This window comes from Equus caballus, chromosome 17 (genome assembly GCF_041296265.1).
Source record: "Equus caballus isolate H_3958 breed thoroughbred chromosome 17, TB-T2T, whole genome shotgun sequence".
NCBI classification, from domain to species: domain Eukaryota; kingdom Metazoa; phylum Chordata; class Mammalia; order Perissodactyla; family Equidae; genus Equus; species Equus caballus.
In genome coordinates, this window is record NC_091700.1 from 48841517 (window position 1) to 48863224 (window position 21708).

A 21708-nucleotide genomic window follows, 5' to 3' on the forward strand; every position below is an offset into this window, starting at 1 on the left:
TAGCTCAAAATTGTTTATGGTACACCACAGACGCAAATATTGCTTTCCCTCCTTGTCTTTCAAAATGCGTTAGCACAAAAATAGCAATTTTCTTATTTGAAGTAGGGGGGAAAAAAGATGGGTCAATTGTTTAAGGCTTTGTAATTGTCTGTTTGCTTGCTAGGATATTTCCACAGGATGGAATATTATTTGGAGTCAAAGGGTGGAACATACCCCATATAGAAAGAACATCAGACTACACTAAGTTCTATTTTCAGTTCTACCCATACTAGCTGGGTGATTTTAAGCAAGTTAATTTAGGTTCTTCTTAGCATCCTCATATTCTTTTCTCATTGTTAAGAAAGTTACATGAAGTTACATGAGAAAACAATGAGCTGAAGCTCCTAGTTTGGGATCTGGCACGTAGAACGTCCTTAATAAATGAGTGCTTCCATTATTGTGATCATCAGTACTACTGCAACAACTCCTACTATTCATGTTGTTATTACTGACCTTGAAATATGTCAGGCAGTGAGCGTGTGTATCTGGTGGACTATGGGGAATGCACATGAGATATGTTTCATGACTTCGAGAAGTTTATTATTTAGTTTCCTGGCTTCGAGGAGCTTATATTCTCTTCTACGCCGACTATAGGAGACAATACAATAATAATCACAGAGTAATTGTGTAGCACCCTGAGTGCTTATTTGAAAATACACATCTCCTGGACCATCCCCGAAAATAGTAATTGGAGAGGTCTGGGGTGCGTTGATGCATCTGTATTTTTGACTAGATCACTAAGGAATTCTCACATGGGGTTTTTCAATGGGTGGATCCAAAAAAGTGATATTCAGGGTACTTGAGAGCTTTTGAATGTATATTTGGCTTATATGTGTATTATAGTCTCTGATGAAACACGCTGATGAAGGTGACTTGACTGAGTTCTAGGAATTTTTTTCCCCTCTAAATTTTATCTATATGCTCTTTGCTACATACATTGTTTTAAATAAAGTTTATTACATTTTGAAAGATTTTAAGCTTTTTTGTAGAGCTTTAAGTTTTTAATGTAGAACTATGGTGTTTTATTACCACCTTTAAGCTTGTTTCTTTGAGATGTTAAATTAAAATTCCTTGAAAAGCCCACAGGATATTAAAGATACTGTATTGCATTCTGTGTGGGCTGGACTTGGCTTCTCTGAGGGCTGTGCCACGAGTAATTCTCTGTCCTGTGTGAAATATTTAGGTGAAGTAGCATCTGGATTTCTGAGGATTGGAGCTGTTAGTGCACCAATCTATAATGCCCATGAGAAAATGAAAGTGCCTGATGTTCTATTCTATGACAATATTCAGGTAAGATCATTGCTTTGCCTTCGTGGATAAGTCACCACTTACATTGTGGTAGTTAATTCTGATTCAGGTGAAACTGATTATTTTTGTAATTTGCTAATAAGTTCAATTCAGATGATGCAAAATGAAGTATTGAAACATCTTTCATTAGGCATTATAAAATTGGAAGAGCTGCTGCTATACATGCATATACACTATACTTCAGGTAAATAAAATGAATATGTTATTAAATTAAAAACAAAGTTGAACTAATACTCATCCTCTCTTTTGCTTTTCTCTTGGTTAAATCATTTTAGTAGTTCAAAGAAAGATGTGTCCTATGCATTCTTTCCTTCATATTCCTTTCCTTTTCCTGAAAATTCCTAGTATTTCCCTGTTCTTTGCTTTTCCTTTTTTTTTTTTAAAGGGAGGAATGTAGTTAGTTAACTTATAGTTTCACTAAGACACAGAAATCAGTGTGTACTCAGAAAGCTTTATTGTAGATGTTCACTTTAATAAGAATTTTTTCCAGAGAAGATTACCCATAATATAAAAGGGTTTTTTCTTTTCTAAATTTTCCGTCAAGTGGTTATATATTTTATAATAAAAAACATACTTAAATTTTTCTGTAATGTTTGGTCACTAATCTGCATGTAAACAATAACCTTACATTTACAAATCATGTTAGAAGTACTTCTACTTACTATTTTCATTATATTAAGGAGTTAGAGAAATTAAAGTAAAATTTCTTTTTTATGTGCCATATCCTAATCCTATTTGTTGTTCAATGAATACCATAATTTATATCCCTACATTATATTAACAACATAGAAGGTATCTAGGCAAATTCTTCTTTCTCAATAACTCTTGATTAAATATTTTGAAATTTGTCAAAACTTTAATTCTTATCTGTGGCACAGCAAAAGACATAACTCGGACTTGCTTTTTATTCATTCTATAGGCCAAACTAATGTAGGTTTTATTTTTCTTCCAGAGCATTAATGCTCTTGTAGAAGCAGTGGACAAATGAACAGAAAATAAAGTTACTTATAAGACATGGAAGAGGAAAAAATTCTTGCCAGTCAACCAGACACAAACATGATTGTAAGGAAAATACACTATTTCCAAGCATTGATGGTATAATACTCTGTCTAGGTAGTGGAAAGGAATAAAGAAAAAGGAATCAGGAAACCGTTGTAAGTGACAATTTGAAAAACTCCATGGTAGCAAAGGTTGAAGAGACTTTCCGGCATATAAGAATGTAGGAAATTCAGTAGCAGGGACGGCCACTCTGCCCTTGAACACAGTGTCTGTTGCCATGGTGTTTGTGACATAGACATTGAGGACCGCAGGGCTGCTGTGAACTTTACACAGTGGCCCTGAGGGACATTCTGTAGCCTGTCTCTAAATGTACCTTCTCTTCATAAAGCATTATGAATTAACCATTAATGAAAAATTTTGTTTCTGCCAATTCTAGGAACGATGGCTTGATTAGATTTGCTTTTGTTGCATATTATTACTATTTCCTGTTATGCGGCATTTCATCTTTGAAGCAGCAGTCTTCAGTGCCTATTGCATCTGTAGGTGCTTCTATACCATCTTGTTCTATGCCCTTTGGTCCCCTTAACACATTGTGTTGAAACTGATTTTTAAAATCGGCTTTTCCACACCACCAGGGCAAAGCCTTGTGTTTTCTTTCTTTTGTGTCTCCAGCAAGTACCACAGTGCCTGGCACATAGTGACTGTATGCATTCACTGTGGTAAATATGTGTTGAGTGGATTAATGAAAGAAGGAATAAGATTTTAAATATTCATAATCAGGAGTATTATTTCATTAAATCTGTCATTACAGAATACTGCACTTGCACCTGTGAGAAGGAGAAATTGGAGGACAGAGAGATTAGTGGCTTTTTAAGCCTCACAAGCTTTAGATCTAAAAAAATTTTTAAAAATCTACCATGTGTCAAGCCTTGTCCTAAGGTATTAGGATACAGAGATTAAAATACACATACACGCACACTCACATGCACAGCTCCCGTGCTCAATTTGCTCGTAATCTAATGGGGGAGACTGACAAGTAAGTACACATGGTTACACAGTGTGATGGAAGCACCCAGAGGTTACTGTGGTAGCGTTGATGAGGTGATTGTTCTAGATTGGATGATCATGAAAAATGAGTTAACCAGGCAGAGTTGAGAGAGTCTCTCAGGCAGAGACCAGCATTTGCAGAGAGCTGGCTATGTAATGGAGTAGCTCATTTAGGGAGCTACATGTAATTAATTGTCACTGGCTCAGAGCTAAGGTTGCAAGTGGAAGAGTGACAAGAGATGAGGCTGATGAGTTAGGCAAGGGTCAGATCATCTGGTACTTGCTAACTAAGGAATTTGAATGCTATCCAGAAGTGAGGAAGCCATTGAAACATTTCCACTTTTGCTAACTTTACACTCACTCTTTAATGTTGTCTATGAGTTGGAACCAAGGCAAAGAGAGACTAGTTAGGAGGCTGTTGTAATAGTTCAAGTGAAAAGTCTGGAGGATCTGAATGAAGGTGGTGACAGTGGGGAGAGAGTGGCGAGGACACATTGTAGGACTATTTAGGAGGTAGAGTCAATGGAACTTTGTATTAGATGAAAGACAGAGATTCTTTGTCAGGGAACACATAGTCTGCTGGAAAAATCATCAGGAGAGTAAAGAGAAAAATTATTGCAAATTGTGCCCATGACTGGAACACAACATAGGAGAAAGAGAGGGGTAGAGATGAGGCTGAGACTAAATCAAGAAAGTAAGGATTGACCTTTGTTCCTAAGGTATTAGGAATCATTTAGAGAATTTTGAAGAAAGAAGTGACATGACTTTGAACAAAAAAGTGATTATCCGTACTGTAGAGAATACAGTGGCTCCAGGAGAGACTGAAGATAGAGAAACCAAACTGGCTGATAAAAATCTAAGCCAGAGATGATAAAAACCTGAATGAAAGCCGTGAGGATAGAAAGGAAAGGACAGATGCAGTTGACTTTTGGGTGGCTTAATAGCTTAGACTGGGTGTTTAATTGACTGTTGATAAGGGAGGAGTGAGATGAGCAGGAGGGTGATGACAGGGATTTGGTTAGGTGGTAGGAAGTAATGCTATTAAGCAGGATAAAAGATACAAGATAAAGAACGAAGTTGAGGAGAAAGTAATAAGCCAAGTTTTGGATCTGTTGAGTTTGAGGAGACTGGGAAATGACCAAGTAGTCTGATAGTCACTTGGAGATACAGAGCTAGAGTTGGGGAGAAAAGTCTAACTGTTGAAGATCGGTATACAGTTATTAGTTGAAGCCATGGAATGGATGAGAGGAGTTGGGGAGAGCAGGATCAGAAGTAGCTCTTTGAGCACTGACGTGCAGGTCCCTAACTCTGCACACAGCCCTCTCAACCCTCAGGTGGGTGCCCGTTACAAATAGACACAACCTGCTCTGCCCTATACTGTGACTCCTCAGGAAGTCATGTAAAAAGGTAGTGAGAGAGAAAAAATGAAGGAACACGAGGAAAATCAATTTAAGAAATTGCTACAAGAAGATCCAACCGAGAAGACAAGGGAGAGAAATTGTTAGAGAGGTAGAAAGGAATCAGGAGAGACAGAGAACTGGGAGAGGAGACTTTTAAGAAATTGTCTGTGGTACTAAGCGGACCAAGACGTTAAGACAATTATGTGGGCATTGACCTTAGCCTTAGCTAATGTTTGTTGATTTGGGTAATCTAGTTAGATGTAATGAGGGCGTGGAATAGGAGAACACGAGAAAAAGTAAAGAAGACTGCAAATATAGTTTGGATTATTTTTCACTGTTTACATTGCTTTTTCACCTGGCTATACAGGTGCTCATTCCAACTTTTCTATCTGTTCTTCGTGAAGATTAGCCCATTTATTTCTGGAAGAACTTAATGTTGTCTGGAAGTTGGCATTGACTTTTCATCTTAGGTAGAAGGAAGAGGTCTCTAGAACACATTATCACTAGAACTCAGATTGAAAGAGTGTTATAGGAACTCCCTTTTAACTACAATAACCATACACCTCTGTTTGCTTAAGAGTCCCTGTTTACATTTCTTGTCCCACCATAATTATTAAAATGTTTCTTTTTATTCTTAAAAGTGTTCCAGAATGGACAATAAATTGATAGGCTCACTCTTCTTCAAGCCTTACTAAAACTCTAGCTCCATGGATTATCTGAAAGCATTAAAAAAAATGCAACCGCCAAGATAAACATTAGGCAATACTCATCTGTTCTTGAAGGAGGGAAAAAACTTCCTCATTTTTTCTAAGAAAGAAACTCGGAAAGAAAGTATTCCTTAATTTGACAAGTAAAAGGAAAATATTCTAGATGTAAAAAAAAAAAAATTCCATAAACCAAGTTAAAAAAAAGAAAAGCAAGTGACAAACTAGAAAAATATCTGCAACATGTGTTAGATGCAGAAGCATAATTTGCCTTTTTTTTAACAAATAGGAAACTTCCATAACTTCAGTACTTATGGGGCCATTATTGTTGTAATACGGAAAACCAAGAGAAAGTAATAGGGGTATTAATCGTTCCGGAGTATAATTCTCCTCTCAACCCCCGATGAGCCTTTGTGACCTACTTACTGTTGTCCTATTTTTCAAGATTCAAAAGAGCAATGTAATTTCCTCTGTAGCTATTGTGAACAACTTTAATCTTGTTCTTTTATTATATTGTGTCACGATTAGAATAAAAAAATATGGAAAGTAAATAATATATCTTTAATTCTAAAGCTGTGCATCCTTTGAAGATAATGGTTAAGAACAAGTTAGTATAAAATGTTCCAGGGGGGGGCTGGCCCTGTGTCCAACTGGTTAAGTTCACGCGCTCTGCTGCTGGCAGCCCAGTGTTTCGTTGGTTCAAATCCTGGGCGCGGACATGGCACTGCTCATCAAACCACGCTGAGGCAGCATCCCACATGCCACAACTAGAAGGACCCACAACAAAGAATATGCAACTATGCACCGGGGGGCTTTGGGGAGAAAAAGGAAAAAATAAAATCTTTAAAAAAAATAAAATCTTTAAAATGTTCCATGGAACTCCCCAGTTATTTTTAGAAAGCCTTTGTATATTTACACTAGCACATGTTAATTTAAATATTATATGAAATTACGAGCCAACTCTACATAGCGCAATAGCTGAAAAATATTTCAGTTGAATTATAAAAGCTCTTTGAAATATTGATTGGTGGCTTAGCCTTGTTTCAGGTTTCACTGTCAGTGACCTAAATGATTATATAACTTATAACCACAGCACTGATTTTTGTTTTGTTTTTTTAAAATCAGTCTGTTCGAGTATTGTCTATTAGAATAGATGTTTTACTTTCCATGAAGATATCTTTTTAGCTGACTTTCTTATTTCACTTTGATTACACAAAACACAATTAACCACCAGTTCTTTTTTCTCTAGCACATGATAGTAATGGAAGATATGCTCAAAGACTTTCTTCTCGGAGAACACCTGTTATTGGTTGGTAACCAGGTGAGTTATGGCTGGAACTCAGGTACCACTGAATACATGATAGTAACAGTTTGAAAGCAGTAAGTTTCTTCTCCTTGTTGGAATAAGTTTTTAGAAGTGATTCTTTTTCCCAACTAAATGACTAATTTAATTAAATGATGAGTGTCTTCAACTTTCTAAACTTTAGAATTTGAGGGCTTAAATCACCCCCGATTCAATCACCTTTCAAGTCCTGTCCGTTCTACTTATAAGTATCTATTCTTCTTTCCCATGTGTGTCACCCCAGCTGAGCTCACCATCACCTATCACCTGGTTTACAGCAATAGTGTCCTAATATAGCTCCACCCAACCTTACTCCCACTGTGATCTACTCTCTGCCCTGCAGCCAGATTGATACTTGTAAAACTAAAATCTGACGAAGTCTTTTTACTTAGATTGGCTGCCCATTGCCCTTCGGTATAGTCTTCAGTGTGTCTTACAGAGTCCTGCAGGATCTGGCCTCTGCCCACCTTTCTAATCCTAAGCCTTGGCTGCCTCCTTTCTCTTTCTGTGTTTGCTTTGAGCACTCTAAATTTCCTTCAGTTTCTTAGCTCCGCTCTGGTCCTTGGTGCATGCTTGTCCTTCTGCATGGAGCACTCCCAGTCCCTTTCCCATACCCCTTTCCCTTAAGTCTTAGGAGGTCTTTCCTTGTTCCTAGCTGAGTTAGGTTTCCCCTGCTTCTATGCTCGTTTATCTCCCTGTCATCACACTAGTCAAGTTACTATATTGACATGTAGAATGACTGTCTTCTGAGCTTGTCTGTATGTTCCTCAGGGGCAGGGACCATGGTTCTCTTGCTCACCTCTCTATCCGCAGTTCCTAGCATAGTGCCTACTACATAGTAGATATTCAATGTGTGTTTATTGAAGGAATGGATGGATATTTTATATTTAGAGGGTTCTGATAATTTTCCTCAGTTGAATTATCAGAGTCACAGTGAACAGCAAGCACTTTTGGTTTAAAAAATTGATCTTAAATTAGGGCTAATAAACTTTCAGAAGGGATTCGGTCTTTATTTTTACTTTTTTAAAACTTATATAAACAGTATATATTCTTTATCCCTCAAACTTACAATTTTGAAGTGTTCATTTTTTGAAATAAAAATGGGCCAGTTGAATGGTTTGCTGGTTGAGTGCACAGGCTTGGAAATTAGCTGGCTAGAGGTCCAATAGCAGCTCTTTCTCAGATGGCTGTGACCTTGGGAAAATTACCTATCTTATTAAGGCTCAGTCCCAATATCTAGCCCGAGAATAAAAGTAGTATGTACTCTGTTGGGCTAATGTAAAGAACATTAAGATAATGCATGGAAAGTACTTTACACAGCGCCTGGCTCATAGTAGGTGCTCAGTTAACATTATATCTGTGTATCACTGTTTTGTTAAAAAGGACTTTAATATTCTCTTGTTTCATTTTATCTAAATAAGAATTAAAAGGAGAGCAATAAATTACTCATGGTCTTTTTTTCACTATTTGAAAAGTTCTACCTACCTTTTTTTTAAATTTTATTGGGATCATAATAGTTTATAACATTGTGAAATTTCAGTTGTATGTTGTTATTTGTCAGTCACCATATAAATGTGACCCATTACCCTTTATGCCTACCCTCCACCCTCCTTCCCCTCTAGTAACCACTAATCTGTTCTCTTTGTCCATGTGTTAGTTTATCCTCCACATATGGGTGAAATCATACGGTGTTTGTCTTTCTCTGTCTGGCTTATTTCACTTAACATAATACCCATTCATGTTGTTGCCAGTGGGATGATTTTGTCTTTTGTATGGCTAAGTAGTATTCCATTGTATATATATATATCACATCTTCTTCATGCAGTCAGTCAGTGGGCACTTGGGTTGCTTCCACTTCTTGGCAGTTGTGGATAATACTGCAGTGAACATAGGGGTGCATAAATCTCTTTGAATTGTTGATTTCAAGTTCTTTGGATAAATATCCATTAGTGGGATAGCTGGGTCATATGATAGTTCTAGTCTTAAATTTTTGAGAAATCTCCATACTGTTTTCCATAGTGGCTGCACCAATTTGTATTCCCAACAGCAGTATATGAGGGTTCCCTTTTCTCCATATACTCTCCAACATTTGTTATTTTTTGTCTTGGTGATTATAGCCATTCTGACAGGCGTAAGGTGATATCTTAGTGTAGTTTTGATTTGCATTTCCCTGATGATTGGTGATGTTGAACATCTTTTCATGTGCCTATTGGCCATCTGTACATCTTATTTGGAAAAATGTCTGTTCATATCCTCTGCCCATTTTTTGATCAGCTTGTTTGTTTTTTTGTTGTTGAGTTGTATGAGTTCTTTATATATTTTGGAGTTTAACCCCTTGTCGGATATATGATTTGCAAATATTTTCTCCCAGTTGGTGGTTGTCTTTTTGTTTTGATCCTGGTTTCCCTTGCCTTACAGAAGCTGTTTAGTCTGTTCAAGTCCCACTTGTTTATTTTTTCTTTTGTTTCCTTTGCCTGAGTAGACATGGTATTAAAAAAGATCCTTCTAAGACTGATGTCAAAGAGTGTACTGCCTATATTTTCTTCTAAGCGTTTTATGGTTTCAGGTCTTACCTTCAAGTCTTTGATCCATTTTAAGTTAATTTTTGTGAATGGCAAAAGATAATGATCTATTTTCATTCTTTGCATGTGGCTGTCCAGTTTTCCCAGCACCGTTTATTGAAAAGACTGTCTTTTCTCCATTGTATGTTCTTAGCTCCTTTGTCGAAGATTAGCTTTCCATAGATGTGTGACTTTCAATTCTGTGCTATTGATCTGCATGTCTGTTTTTGTATCAGTACCGTGCTGTTTTGATTATTATAGCTTTGTACTATATTTTGAAATCAGGGATTGTGATGCTTCCAGCTTTGTTCTTTTTTCTTAGGATTGCTTTAGCTATTCGGGGTCTTTTGTTGCCCCATATGAATTTTAGGATTCTTTGTTCTGTTTCTGTGAAGAATGTCATTACGATCCTGCTTGGGATTGCACTGAATCTGTAGATTGCTTTATGTAGTATGGACATTATAACTATGTTTATTCTTTCAATCCATGTGCGTGGAATATCCTTCCATTTCTTTATGTCCTTATTGATTTCTTTCCATACTGTCTTATAGTTTTCCTTGTACAGGTCTTTTACCTCCTTGGTTAACTTTATTCCTAGATATTTTATTCTTTTTGTTGAGATTGTAAATGGGATTGTATTCTTGAGTTCTTTTTCCTGTTAGTTTGTTATTAGAATATAGAAATACAACTGATATTTGTTAAGTTAATTTTGTACTCTGCAACTTTCCTGTAGTTGTTGATTATTTTTAGTAGATTTCCAATGGATTCTTTAGGATTATCTCTATGTAAAATCATGCCATCTGCAAATAGTGAGAGTTTCACTCCTTCATTGACTATTTGGATTCCTTTTATTTCTTTTTCTGTCTAATTACTCTGGACAAAACCTCCAGTACTATGTTGAATAAAAATGACAAGAGTGGGCACCCTTCTCTTGTTCCTATTCTCAGAGGCTGGCTTTTAGTTTTTCCCCATTGAATATGATGTTGGCTGTGGGTTTGTCATATATAGCCTTCATTATGTTGAGGTACTTTACTTATATACCCATTTTATTGAAAGTTTTTATCATAAATGGATGTTAGATCTTGTCAAATGCTTTCTTTGCATCTATTGAGATGATCATATGTTAATGTGTTTCACATAGATTTCGTTAATATGGTGTTTCACATCGATTGATTTGTGAATGTCGAACCATCCCTGCATCCCTTGTATAAATCCCACTTGTTCATGGAGTATGATCCTTTTAATGTATTACTGTATTTAGTTTGCCAATATTTTGTTGAGGATTTTTGCATCTATGTTCATCAGTGATAGCAGCCTGTAATTTTCCTTCATGTTGTCCTTGTCTGACTTTGGGATCAGAGTGATGTTGGGCTCATAAAATGTGTTAGGAAGTGTTCTGTTTTTTTTCAACTTTTTGGAATAGTTTGAGAAGGATTAGGTATTAAATCTTCTTTGAATGTCTGGTAGAATTCTCCAGAGAAGCCGTCTAGTCCTGGACTTTTATTTTTTAGTAGGTTTTTGATTACTGTTTCAATCTCTTTACTTGTGATTTGTCTATACAGAGTCTCTGTTTCTTCTTGATTCTGCTTTGGGAGGTTGTATGAGTCTAAGAATTTATCCATTTCTTCTAGATTGTCCAATTTGTGGCAAATTGTTTTTCATGGTATTCTCTTATAATCCTTTGTATTTCTGTGCTACCCATTGTAATTTTGCCTCTTTCATTTCTAATTTTATTTATTTGAGCCTTCTTTCTTTTTTTCTTAGTGAATCTGGCTCAGGGCTTGTCAATTTTGTTATCTGCTCAAAGAACCAGCTCTTAGTTTCATTGATCCTTTCTACTGTTTTTTTTTTTTGGTTTTGATTTCATTTATTTCTACTCTAGTTTTTATTATTTCCCTCCTTCTGCTGACTTTGGGCTTTGTTTGTTCTTTTTCTAATTCTGTTAGGTGTAGTTTAAGACTGCTTATTTGAGATTTTTCTTGTTTGTTAAAGTGGGCCTGTGTTGTTATGAATTTCCCTCTTAGAACTACTTTTGCTGCATCCCATATGAGTTGGTCTGGTGTATTTTCATTTTCATTTGTCTCCAGGTATTTTCTCATTTCTCCTTCAGTTTCTTCAATGATCCATTGGTTATTCAGTAGCACATTGTTTAATCTCCACGAGTTTGTAAGTTTCCCAGCTCTTTTCTTGTATTTCATTTCTAGTTTCATAGTACCATGGTTGGAAAAGATGCTTGATATGATTTCAATCTTCCTAAATTTATTGAGGCTTGTCTTGTTTCCCACCATATGGTCTGTCCTTAAGAATTTTCCATGTTCACTTGAGAAGAAGGTGTATTCTGCTGTTTTTGGATGGAGTGCTCTCTATATATCTGTTAAGTCCATCTGGTCTAGTTTTTCATTTAATTCCACTTTTTTCTTGTTGACTTTCTGTCTGGATGATCCATCCATTGATGTAAGTGGGGTGTTAAGGTCCTCTACTATTATTGTGGTGGTGTTAATATCTCCTTTTAAGTTTGTTGGTAGTTACTTTATGTACGTTGGTGCTCCTGTGTTTGGTGCATATATATTTATAAGTGTTATGTCTTCTTGGTGAAGTGTCCCCTTTATCATTATATACTGCCCATCTTTGTCCCATACTGCCATTTTTATCTTCAGGTCAACTTTGTCCGATATATGTATGGCAGCACGTGCTTTCTTTTGTTTGCCGTTAGCTTGGAGTATTGTCTTCCACCCCTTCACTCTGAGCCTGTGTTTGTCTTTAGAACTGAGATGTGTTTCCTGGGGGCAGCATATTGTTGAGTCTTGTTTATTAATCCATCCAGCCACTCTGTGTCTCTTGATTGGTGAATTAAATACATTTGCTTTTAGAGTGATTGCTCGTATATGAGTACTTAATGCTCCCATTTTATCATTCATTTTCCAGTTGTTCTGTATTTCCCTTGTTTCTCATCCATGTATTTTGGACTACCAATTCAGTTTGGTAGTTCTCTATGAAGGTTTTCTCCATTGTCTCCTTATTTATCATTTGTCTCTCTGTTCTGATTATTTGTTTAGTGGTTGCCAGGGGGTTTGTATAAAAATCTCATAGATGACATAGGCCATTTTCTGATAGCCTTTTATTTCCTTAGTCTAAGCCAATACCATCCCTTTCTCTTCCCCTTCTAAGTTATTGTTGTCACAACTTATTTCATCTTGTGTTGTGAGTTTGTGATTAAAATGATGAGATTATAGTTATTTTTTATGTTTTCCTTCCCTTTATCTTTAATGTTATAATTGTTTACTAACCTGTTCTGATAGAGAGCTGCAATTTTCTGACTTTGTCTGCCTGTTTATCTCTTTGCTCAAGGCTCTGTAAACCCTTTCTTTTTCTTTTTCAGATATGAGGGCCTTCTTGATCATTTCTTTTGGGGAGGAGTGGTGGGTGTGGAGGCAATGAACTCCCTTAGCTTTTGTTTATCTGGGCAAGTTTTTGTTTCTCCATTGTATCTGAGGGATATTTTCACTGGATAGAGTATTTTTGGCTGAAAGTTTTTGTCTTTCAGAATTTTGAATACATTGTTCCACTCTCTCCTAGCCTGTAAGGTTTCTGCTGAGAGATCCACTGAATACCTGATAGGGGTTCCTTTGTAAGTTGTTTTCTTCTGTCTTGCAGCCCTTAATATTATTTCTTTGTCATTGACTTTTGCAAGTTTTACTAACATATGCCATGGAGAAGGTCTTTTTATATTGATATAATTAGGAGTTCTATTAGCTTCTTTTACTTGTATTTCCAACTCCTTCCCCAGGTTTGGGAAGTTCTCAGCTATTATTTCTTTCAACGAGCTTTCTACTCCATTCTCTCCCTCTTCTCCCTCTTGAATACCTATAATACTTATGTTGCATTTCCTAATTGAGTCGGATATTTCTTGGAGAATTTCTTCATTTCCTTTTAGTCTTAGTTCTCTCTCTTCCATTTGAAGCATTTCTATATTTCTGTCCTCCATATTGCTAATTCCGTTCTCCATAATATCAGCTCTGTTATTCAGGGAGTCTAGATTTTTCTTTATCTCATCCATTGTGCTTTTCATCTCCAAGTTTTCTGATTGGTTCTTCTTTATAGTTTCAATCTCTTCTGTGAAGAATTCCCTCTGTTTATTAGTTTTCTTCCTGATTTCATTGAACTGTCTATCTGAATTTTCTTGTAACTCATTTAGTTTTTTTGTGATAGCTATTTTGAATTCTCTGTCATTTAAGTTGTAAATTTCTGTGCTTTCAGGATTGATTTCTGGGTGCTTCTCATTCTCCTTCTGGCCTGGAGTATTAATATGTTTCTTCATACTGTTTGATGGCATGGATTGGTGTCTTCGCATAGTGGTAGTATCTGATTGCAGATTCCACCTGCTGCCACTGGGGTGGGGTCAGGTTCTGTGTATTCAGAGCCTGCTGTGATTCCTTGTGCCTGTGCCTGTCCTTTGGAATCTTTGCTGACAGGGCCCATCTGCAATTGCTGGCTCACTCGCTTACAGCTGCTCCTTTTATAATGTTTGTGCATGTGCTGTGGCCAACAGGCTGAGCTGGAGCACTGAGTGGAGTGGGAGGTGCACTTTCTTTCGTGTGCACAATCCCAGGGGTGTTCTTGCTCTGCCCTCGCTATCTGCTCTCCTGGGTTGCTGTCTTGATGAAAACACCCTCACAATAGTATAGCCTCCTCTGTGTAGAACTTTCCCACGAGTTTTGAGGGAACTTGGACAGTGAAGGCATTGCCACAGATAGCTCTCCCTCACCCCCTCTTTTCTCAGAGCTGTGCATGGTCCGGTAACCTGGGTTGCTGTTGGGGAGGGAGAGGAGATCCCCTTACCTCCTTCCACTTCCTCCTAGCGGTCCAGCACCTCCACCTTCAGACATATTGCTGCGTGGGTCTCTCAGACTTCTTTTGTGTTGTGTGAATGTCCTCTGTTGGTTTATGAATGTTCTTTTCATTGTATCCTAGGGGGGAGAGTCTAAGTGAAGAGCTCACTCTACCATGATGCTGATGTCACTCACCTCTACCTACCTTTATATACTGAAAACTTATTTTTCCTGAGTCTATATACCAGAGTTGGAGGATGATCATTAATAGTCTAGTATTCAGCCCTTCATATTGAAACCCAGGAAGTCCAGTTCTCATCTCACTTGAAAAATGATGACTATATAGCCAAGAGTACTTCACAAACTTTATAAGTAGTTAAACCCTGATTCAGTCAGTATGTTTTTTTCAGGACTTCTGCCATCACCACAATGGCCTTAGACACAGAGTCTGCTGGCATCTCAGGAGCAGCAGATTACATGGCAAAGCTGGGGCTTGAGGAATAATTTTGCTGAAAAGCAGGCTTTCAAAAGGAAGGCCCCTAGAGGTCAAGCTTTGATGTTTAAGCATCTTTGAAATATCCCAGATGGTATTGATGCCTTAGGGGTTTAGTGGGTGGGACACAGTAGGAGTTTCTTGGCAAAGGCAGTGCTTACCATTGAGCAGATAATAGAGTCAGGGTTTCAGAAGAGTTGTCTAGGTTGAAATGTTCAAATTAGGGTCTAGCCAGTAACCAGAGAGACAGAGAGCATATTCTAACTTCTGGGGGGTTGAGGAAAGCTATGCTGGGTGAGGGGTGAGGTGTAACAGAGGTTTGCTTATGCTTTATGATAAATGAAAAAGAGGCTATGAAAGCGCTTTGAAATTGCTCTAGAGTGCTATGCAAACGTTGGTGTGAAATCTGGTATGTTATCTCTAGTCTATGTCCAGTCCCAAAGAAGGGAACAATACAGTAGGGCAAAGAGCTAGGCAGTGGGGTGGAGCGAAGAGCAGCTACTGCTCTACAGGTATGTGGCTGGACCCCAGCATCTGGTGAGGATGAGAGATGTTGCTGATTTTCAGGCTTGCCTAGAGTTGCTCAGGAGCCACGGGTAGAGCCTGTGGGTTAAAGATCCTCAGGAGGAGCAAGGTGTGGGGTATCACAAACATGTCTCTGTTGGTGCTGTCACAAACTCCCCCTATCTTCAGCAGATCACAGTGTCTTGCCTTCTTTTACCCCTATCCTGTCACCCTCTGCTGTCGAGAAAGAGAAAAATTGACAAAAGGAGATTGTGTTCAGTATAAATTTGCTACATTTAGCTGGCTTTTTTCACATCAGAAGGATTTTCTGTTCCTTCATTATAAACCTGTAAGTCCGTTAGTGTCATATAATACCAATATTGAATGAACTTTTAAATTTTGTAAGTAAATTCTGCTACCTATGTCCATTAACTTATCTAGTGAAAAGGTCTAACTCTCTCAGGCTGTCATTTGATGTCCTCAGGTGTGTAATCCCATTCTACTTGCAGCCTCGTGTCTCACTCCTCCCTTCAAACTCTTGTCCTCCAGTAAGTTAAATAGTCTCTGTTCTTATCACTGTTATACTCCAGCTTTTGTTCTTTCCAGCATGCTTTCTTCTTTCCCTGTCTTTGCCTATTGAAATCCTTCCAACCCCAGAGTGGCATTGTGGTACATGGAAAAGCAGAAAGCTGGAAATCCAGAGACCTACCTTCTTGTCCAGATTTTTCAACTCTGTGTGATATTGAGGAGATTGCTATTCCTCCTCAAAGGGCTTTTTCTTTTTTTGTCTCTTTTCCTTTTTTTATTTTTCCTTATCTACAAAATGATAGGATTGGAATTGGTGTTTTCTAAGGTCCCTCTGGCAGTAATATTCTATAATATGCTTCTTTAATAAAGTCTTCCTAAACACTTCAGCCTGAAGGTTTGACCCCATTCTCTGAACTGTTATAGCAGGTCATTTATAGATTTCTTTTGGCTTCTGTGTGTTTACCTGCCATCTGTCTACTAAAGAGGGAGAGAGCCCCTTGAGGAAAAGAGCCCCTTGAGAAGAGCCTTAGTTATTTTTGCATCCTCCCTGTTGCCTTGCGTACAGCAGTCATTCAACAAATGTTGCTGAATGAATTAGTGGATTTTAGAAGACTACCTAGAATAAATTCCAACTGAGTAGTCAAAATGATTTAGAAGTAATATGAACTTAAAATTTAGGCTTAGTTGGATTACTTTCAGGAGATTCTAAGACAAATTGACTGGATTTCTTATTCTGTAAAATTGCGACTGTTTAGTGAAGGAAAAAAGTAAATTAGAATCTCGGGAGTGCCCACTTAAAAGAGTAAATAGTTAAGTGGCCCATTCAACTGGATATGGTTATATACTGATAGGATCAGACACTGGCAGCGTTATCACTAGGACAGAATAATGACATACTAGTTACTTAAAAATTTATAATAATTAAGTGCTAATTAGTATTTAGCTAATTAAATGAGGTATAATTCTGTGCATGCTTACATTTACGAGGTCAGGGAGTAGAAACTGGACCACGGTGGCTGGTTGAAATCTAAATAGAACTTTTTGAGTACTTTAGGCTAACTTCAGTTCCTTTCAAAAGCTAACATCTGTGTTAAGATCTGAGTGAGAGTCTGTGGTTAGACTCTTTTTTTTTCCCCTCGCTTTATTGAGGTATAACTGACAAATAAAATTGTAGTATATTTCATAGGTACAATGTGATGATTTGATATACATGTACATTGTGAAAAGATTTCCCCCACTGAGTTAATTAACACATCCCTCACCTCATATATTTACTTTTTTTTTCTTGGTGAGGATATTTAAGGTCTCTCATCACAAATTTCAATTATACAATACAGTGCTATACTGTAGTTACTATCTTATACATTAGCTCCTCAGACCTTATTCATCTTATAACTGAAAATTCATATGCTTTTACCAACCTCTCCTTATTTTCCCCACCCCCCAGCCTTTGGCAACCACTTTTCTACTGTCTCTATGAATTTGGCTTCTTTTTTTAAGATTCCACATATAAGTGATGCCATGCAGTATTTGTCTTTCTCTCTCTGGCTTATTTCATTTAGCATAGTGCCCTCCGGGTTCACTATGGTTACATTCTTGACAGCTTCCATGCGGTAAGTTTGAGGGAGTGCAAAGCCACCTGTAATATTCGTTGGCAAATGCAAAGTAAGTACCCCACAAGAGATGTGCTTGGTCTAAGGGCTGGTATGGAGTTATGTGTTCTCTTTCCCTGTGCTTTCCTCAGAGCCCTGATCATCTAGGAGGTTTCTTTTTCAGGAATAGATACTGCTGCAATCATGGTAATGCAGGTCTTTCATCAAGAGCTTTGAAAATGTCCTGCTTCGTTTATCAGTGGTATTTCAGTACCTCTCTTAATATTTTCTGCATCTTCTCACCTTCACCCTTATTTCCATATTGTGAAACAAAACAATCAGAAAAGAAAAAGGCAAGTGAAGGTGCAGCTGGTAGGTTGAGGACTGCTGACTCTCAACTCTCATGGAGTAGCATATTTTCACTCAAGTGCAAAGTGACAGCCATCTGGGAAAAATACCTATTTTAGTCACATGATTTATTTTGAAACTAAGTAAGCCATTTGTAAAACTTGATCAGACTGCTTTCTCTTTCTCTTTCTGAAACATTATGTGATGACTACTTAAAAAAGAAGTCAATTAGAAGTGAAGCTTTGGGGATTAAATATTGACAGAGAAGCCAGCAGTGGGTTGGTATAATTATACAGTAAATTGTAATGAATGCTCTTAATACAAATGTCTATAGATAGATACAGTCTACCCAGCCTTCTGTTTGCAAACTAGAAACTGGCTGGAGTCCATGAAAGAAATTTTCCATAGTTGAAGTTGTAAATTTAGAGATGCTGTGAAAGATTGCTCAGTTACCAGTGGCAACTTTGACAATGAGGAAATTAAAGGAATAAGTGTTGATTTTGAGGTATCTCATGGTTTATCATCTTTATTAAGCCCAATCCTACCTTTTCGTTTCTTACAATACTATCTTTTCTAATAGTCTATGATATTACACAAGATTTCATAACTGTTGGGAAGCTAAAAACAGTTTCATAAAATCGCTTATTGTAGCGAAATAAAGTAGCCCATGTCTTATTTTGGCAAAACAAAATTGATTTTTTTTATGCTTTCGGTTTTCTATGTGGGGTTTGATGACACAGCTTATCGACTTTCCAGTAAGTGAAGCTGAATTGCTGCCTGTCAGCCAAAAGGGCTAGGGTGCCCTGAAATTACACTTTTGATGGTCCCTTAGATATACTGCTGCATATTGTAGAAGCACTTTAGTATGCACCACATGCATTATTTTCTACATACTATAATTATAACATTACATGTACCTTTCATACAATTAGGAGTTTCATTCTGGGTTTTTTTGCTTTTGTGTTTTTTTTTAAATCATAGCACAACTTTCTGTTTATTACAGCGTTACTGAGAGGGAAAAAAGAGAAATGCTTATTTGTTTTTGGCTAATGATGCTTTTTCTGTCCTAGGTCTACTCAAGAATAAGCTTCCTTCCTTTCCAAATCTTCTTTTCTTTTGATTTGTAGACCTATATTCTATTTGATATACAAATATTTATTGCAAAGATTTTAAGTTATAGGATCAGCCTATAGGTGCATAATTTCTTTTTGTTTAAAAACTCCCTAAGAATAAACTTCTGTTTTTGAGTAAGAATACTTGAGTTTTGAGAGGCAGTTGCATTTTATCAGATATTTGAAGGAAAAAATACTTTAGCGATGTGGTGGTCTAAAATGTTCAGGTACCCCTTACCTAAGAATTAATTTTAAAAATATGCAGTGTTTTGTTTTAAGAAATGAAAATTTAATCATGTATATGTATAATGATATTCTCTGGTTTCTGATGTTAGACAAAATTGGAAAGCAAGTCATCATAATTTGTATTTAATGGGGCACAATTAATAATTCACAATCACTTCTACGTGAATATAGTTCAGTGAAGTTACTTGCCAGGATTTGTCAACTTTTTTTTTTTTTTACAGCAGTCTGGTGAAATTTTTGTACTTAAGCTCTTCTTTTATTCCACAGTCCATATTTTTTGCCCTTACCAAAATTCTAATGTATTATATCTTCCTTTTTAAATAAAAAGTCAGCTCTGGCTGATTTTCAGATAAGATACCTTCTCTATCCCTGAGTTTCATGTTCTTCATGTTTTTATGGTATCGATTTTTTAGGTAATCTTCAGTTCCATAGCAGTTTCTGATCTATCAGCAGTAAGATAAATCTTAGAAAGCACCTCCTAGTTTTAATTTCCTGCTAAAAGTTGAAAGGTCCACCTTGCCTATCAGGTAAAATCTCTTTCACAGGGAGACACTCAAAATGACCTATGACCTGGCTCCAAACTCTTTTTATAATTCTGGTTCTTCCAGATGAGAGTTTCTTACCTCCCTCTGTGTACCATGCCCTGTTGCTCCCCCAGCCCTTGTTCATATTGTTTGCTTCAGTTTGTGCTTCTTCCCCTCATCTTTCCCTGTGAATATCCTGCTAGTTTTTAAGAGCTCAGATGTTTTTTCCTCTCTGAAGTCTTTTTTAATCGTCTCTAAGTAGAAATAATCTTGTTTTCCTCTGAACTTTTATAGCATTTTTTCACTATTTTGATTCAGCTTTCTTTTAGAGTTGTGATATGTATTAGATTTAATCTATAATTGAATTATAAATTTCTTATAAGCAAGAATTAAAAATGTTAATATGTATGTATTGTACAATTTCCAATGTACTTTTCTTTATCATCTCATTTGGTTCTACAACAGCCCTTTGAAGGAAATATTCTTATGTTTCACATTTTATAAATAGGCCTTCTGAAACTTAAAACGGTTAAAATATTTGCTCAAAATCAGATAGCCAGTTAATGGCAGAGTTAGAACTCAGACCTCCAAAGCTCATGTTCTTTTTTCAATATACCACACTGATTCTAGTAATAGTAATAATAATAATAATAATAATAATAACAACAACAAAAACAACAACAATATATAATTGCTAACTTTTCTTGAGTGTTTATAATAGACCAGGGACTATGCTTTACATACAGTGTACAGGGCATTTAAAATTGTTTTATTATGAAAATTTTTTTATATTCTCCAAAAAGTATATAATGAGCTGCTTTTTACCCATCACTTAACTTCGACAATTATCAGCATTTTGTCCATCTTGTTTGATCTATCCCCCCAAGACTTTTTTTATGTCATCTTTTAATATATTATTCTTTTACGTAATGTATTTTTCTCATAGATGCCTCAATATTTGTCTCTAATATAACTACACTTCCATTATTATACCTAACAAATTAACAATAATCCCTTAATATACTCTGATACCCCATCTGTTTTCAGTTTTCCTCAACTAAAAAGTGTCATTTCAGATGAAAATGAAAATATGACATGCCAAAATTTATGGGATACAGCAAAAGTAGTACTAAAAGGGAAGTTTATAGCAATACAGGCCTACCTCAAGAAACCAAAAAATCTCACATAAACAATCTTAACACCTAAAGGAACTTAAAGAAGACAAACTAAGCCCAAAATCAATAGAAAGAAGGTAATAATAAAAATCAGAGTGGAAATATATGCCATAGAGATTTTAAAAAGTAGAAAAGAATCAATGAAATCAAGAGCTGTTTCTTTGAAAAGAGAAACAAAATTGACAAATCTTTAGCTAGACTCACCAAGAAAAAGAGAGAGAAGGCTGAAATAAATAAAATCAGAAATAAAAGAGGAGAAATTACAACAGACACCTCAGAAATGCAAAATATTATAAGAGAATACTATGAAAAGCTGTACACCAACCAGTTGGATGATCTAGAAGAAATGGATAAATTCTTAGGATTATACAGCCTTCCGAAACTGAATCAAGAAGAAATAGAGAGTTTAAATAGACTGGTCACCAATAAGATCAAAACAGTAATTAAAACCTCCCCCAAAACAAAAGTCCAGGACCAGACAGCTTCTCTGGAGAATTCTACCAAATGTTCAAAGAAGACTTAATACCTATCCTTCTCAAATTCTTCCATAAATTGAAGAGGAAGGGAAACTTCTTAACTCATTCTACAAGGCCAACGTTACCCTGATACCAAAACCAGACAAGGACAATACAGAAAAAATATTACAGGCCAATATCACTGATGAACACAGGTACAAAAATCCTCAACAGAATACTAGCAAATTGAATACAACAATACGTTAAAAAGATTATATACCATGATCAAGTGGCGTTTATTCCAGAGATGCAAGGATGGTTCAACATCCACAAATCAATCAAAGTGATACATCATATTAACAAAATGAAGAATACAAATCACAGGATGCAGAGAAAATCAATAGATGCAGAGAAAGCATTGGACAAGAAACAGCATCCATTTATGATAAAAACTCTGAATAAAATGGATATTGAAGGAAAGTACCTCAACATAATGAAGGCA

General features: G+C 36.5%; 1 protein-coding gene across 4 annotated transcripts in view; it reads left to right on the plus strand.

The window, feature by feature from the left end:
* Nucleotides 1-21708, plus strand: part of VWA8 (von Willebrand factor A domain containing 8) — a 358178-nt gene that overhangs the window by 133552 nt on the left and 202918 nt on the right. For all 4 annotated transcript variants that reach the window (XR_011427808.1, XM_023621650.2, XM_023621651.2 and 1 more), the window contains 2 exons: nt 1223-1329; nt 6747-6818. Coding sequence is in view for 3 of the 4 variants with exons in the window: in XM_023621650.2 (XP_023477418.2) it covers nt 1223-1329; nt 6747-6818 (179 nt within the window). In the remaining variant the exon portion in view is untranslated. The remainder of the gene's footprint in view (nt 1-1222; nt 1330-6746; nt 6819-21708) is intronic.